At 35.6% G+C, this 2,300-nt stretch overlaps 1 protein-coding gene across 1 annotated transcript; it reads right to left on the bottom strand.

The window, feature by feature from the left end:
- Positions 1–262: 262 nt before the first annotated feature.
- On the bottom strand, positions 263–1,557 carry LOC118356521 (nucleophosmin). Its single transcript, XM_035725559.1, has one exon. It carries the CDS (start codon positions 1,462–1,464, stop codon positions 580–582), a length of 885 nt encoding a protein of 294 aa, XP_035581452.1. The 5' UTR covers positions 1,465–1,557; the 3' UTR covers positions 263–579.
- Between the last annotated feature and the right edge of the window lie 743 nt (positions 1,558–2,300).

The following is a 2,300-nucleotide window of genomic DNA, read 5'->3' as shown; positions in this document are numbered from 1 at the left end:
TATCTAACTGGGATTATAATAAGAACTTTAAAAATGTCAATAAGTCACAATTAAATATGATGTTAGATGTAGAAGTTTTTGTAGATTTTTTTTATGAAGTGGAGAAATTTTCCCTCTACTCCCAGTTTTATGAGAGTTTATTTATCATGAATGGTATTAGATTTTGTCAAATGTTTTTTTTGCTTCAATTGACATGATTTTATAATCTCTGTCTTTAGCCTGTTAATGTGCTGAAATACATATTGATTTCTTTTTTTTTTTTACTTTATTAAAATACTGAGTTTATTTCACATGTATATTTTTGTCTCCCCACCATTTCCATTTGTCTGACCACCACTACTACTATGTCCTATCATAACATTCCATACATACTTAAAACCAAGCAAAGGGTGGAGTTCCATCTTTAAAAACTAAACAGGCATTTTGGACAACACATTCTTGGCAATGGAACCTGGACAACATTTATCAGACACGGTAGGGAAAGTTCTCACTCTGCATTATAAAAAGGACAGCCAGATATCAACTGTTACAGAAAAGAAATAAGACGGAAAATTTTAACAAACTGTTTAAACTATTTTCTTAAAGAGACTTCCTCCACTGCCAGAGATCTTGAATAGCCTCTTGGTCAGTCATCCGGAAGCAATTCTTCACATAATTGATGAACTTGGCTTCCACTTTGGGAAGAGAACCACCTTTTTCTATACTTGCTTGCATTTTTGCTTTAATGTCTTCTACAGAACTAGGTCCTTTTGGTGTTTTGGGCGTCTTTTCCTGTTTTTTGAAAGATTCTTGACCTTTTGTTCTTGGTGTTGACGGTTTTGAGTCTTTTCCATTCTGGTTTGATTTTTGTGCATTTTTGGCTGGAGTATCTCGTATAGATTTCTTTACTGGAGCCTTTTCTTCAGCTTCCTCATCATCAAAATCATCATCATCATCATCTTCATCATCATCATCATCGTCGTCATCTTCATCATCATCTTCATCAGCAGCAAGTTTTACTTTTTTCTGTGGAACCTTGCTACCACTTCCAGGAGCAGAACGCTTTCCAGATATACTAAGGAGTTTCACGTCCTCTTCCTCTTCATCTTCTGACTCTGCATCTTCCTCCACAGCTACTAAGTGCTGTCCACTAATATGCACAGGCCCTGAACCACATTTCAACCGTAAGACCACAGGTGGTGTTATTTCAAAGCCCCCAAGAGAAACCGTTGGCTGTACAGACATTTTCAAAGTTGCCAATGTTACTTTAATTGGACTGCCTTCATAATTCATTGCCTCTGCTTCAACAATGTGCAATTCATCCTTTGCACCAGCTCCTAAACTGACCGTTCTTAAAGATAACTGGTGCTCATTTTCATCATTATCCACCTTAAAGTGATAATCCTTGTCAGCCTTTAGTTCACAACCGAAAAGATAGTTCTGGGGCCTCAGGGGGCTCATGTCCATGTCCATCGAATCTTCCATGGGGTAGTGGCACGCACTTAGGTGGAAGAGAAGGCGGACGGAGATAAACGACTACTGTTCCACACAACGGCCGCGCAGGACGGAATCACACCAGGGAAAGCTACATATTGATTTCTGCATGTTGAATCAGTCTTGCCTACATAGAATTAACCTCATTTGTTCATGGCATATCATTATTTAGAAAATGAAGAATACAAATCATATGAGCACCTCAATAGTTTCCAAAAAAAAATCATTTGACAAAATCCAACATCTATGTGTGATTAAAAACTCTCAATAAAGTGGGTACAGATGGTAATGAATTTCAACATAATAAAGGCCATAGATTAAAAAAACAACAACAACACAGCAAACATTATACCTAATGTTGAAAAACTGGAAGTTTTTCCACTAAGATCAGGAACAAGGGAAGTGTGCCCACCCTCAGCAATTTTATTCAACATAGTATTGAATATCATAACCACAACAATTAGGCAAAAAGAAAAAAAAATACGTATCCAAATTGGTAAGGGAGAAGTAATCCTGACACTATTTGCAGATGATATGATACTACATATAGAAAGTCCCACAAACTTTACAAAAAAGCTCTTATAACTTATAAATGAATTTAGTAAAGTCACAGGTAAAGAAATTAATACAAGGAAATAAGTTGTTTCCATACACTAGTAGTGAACTAAAAGAAAAATAAATACAGAAATCAATCTCATTTACAATTGCATCAAAAACTAAATATATTTAGTTAAGGACATGAAAGACCTCTAGTCCAAAAACTTTAAGACATTAATGGAGAATATTGAAAAATACACAAATAAATGGGAAGATATACCATGCTCATG

Source organism: Zalophus californianus, chromosome X (genome assembly GCF_009762305.2).
Source record: "Zalophus californianus isolate mZalCal1 chromosome X, mZalCal1.pri.v2, whole genome shotgun sequence".
Lineage (NCBI taxonomy): Eukaryota > Metazoa > Chordata > Mammalia > Carnivora > Otariidae > Zalophus > Zalophus californianus.
The sequence above is the reverse complement of the archived record's forward strand: the minus strand, read 5'-3'. Positions and strand labels throughout refer to the sequence as shown.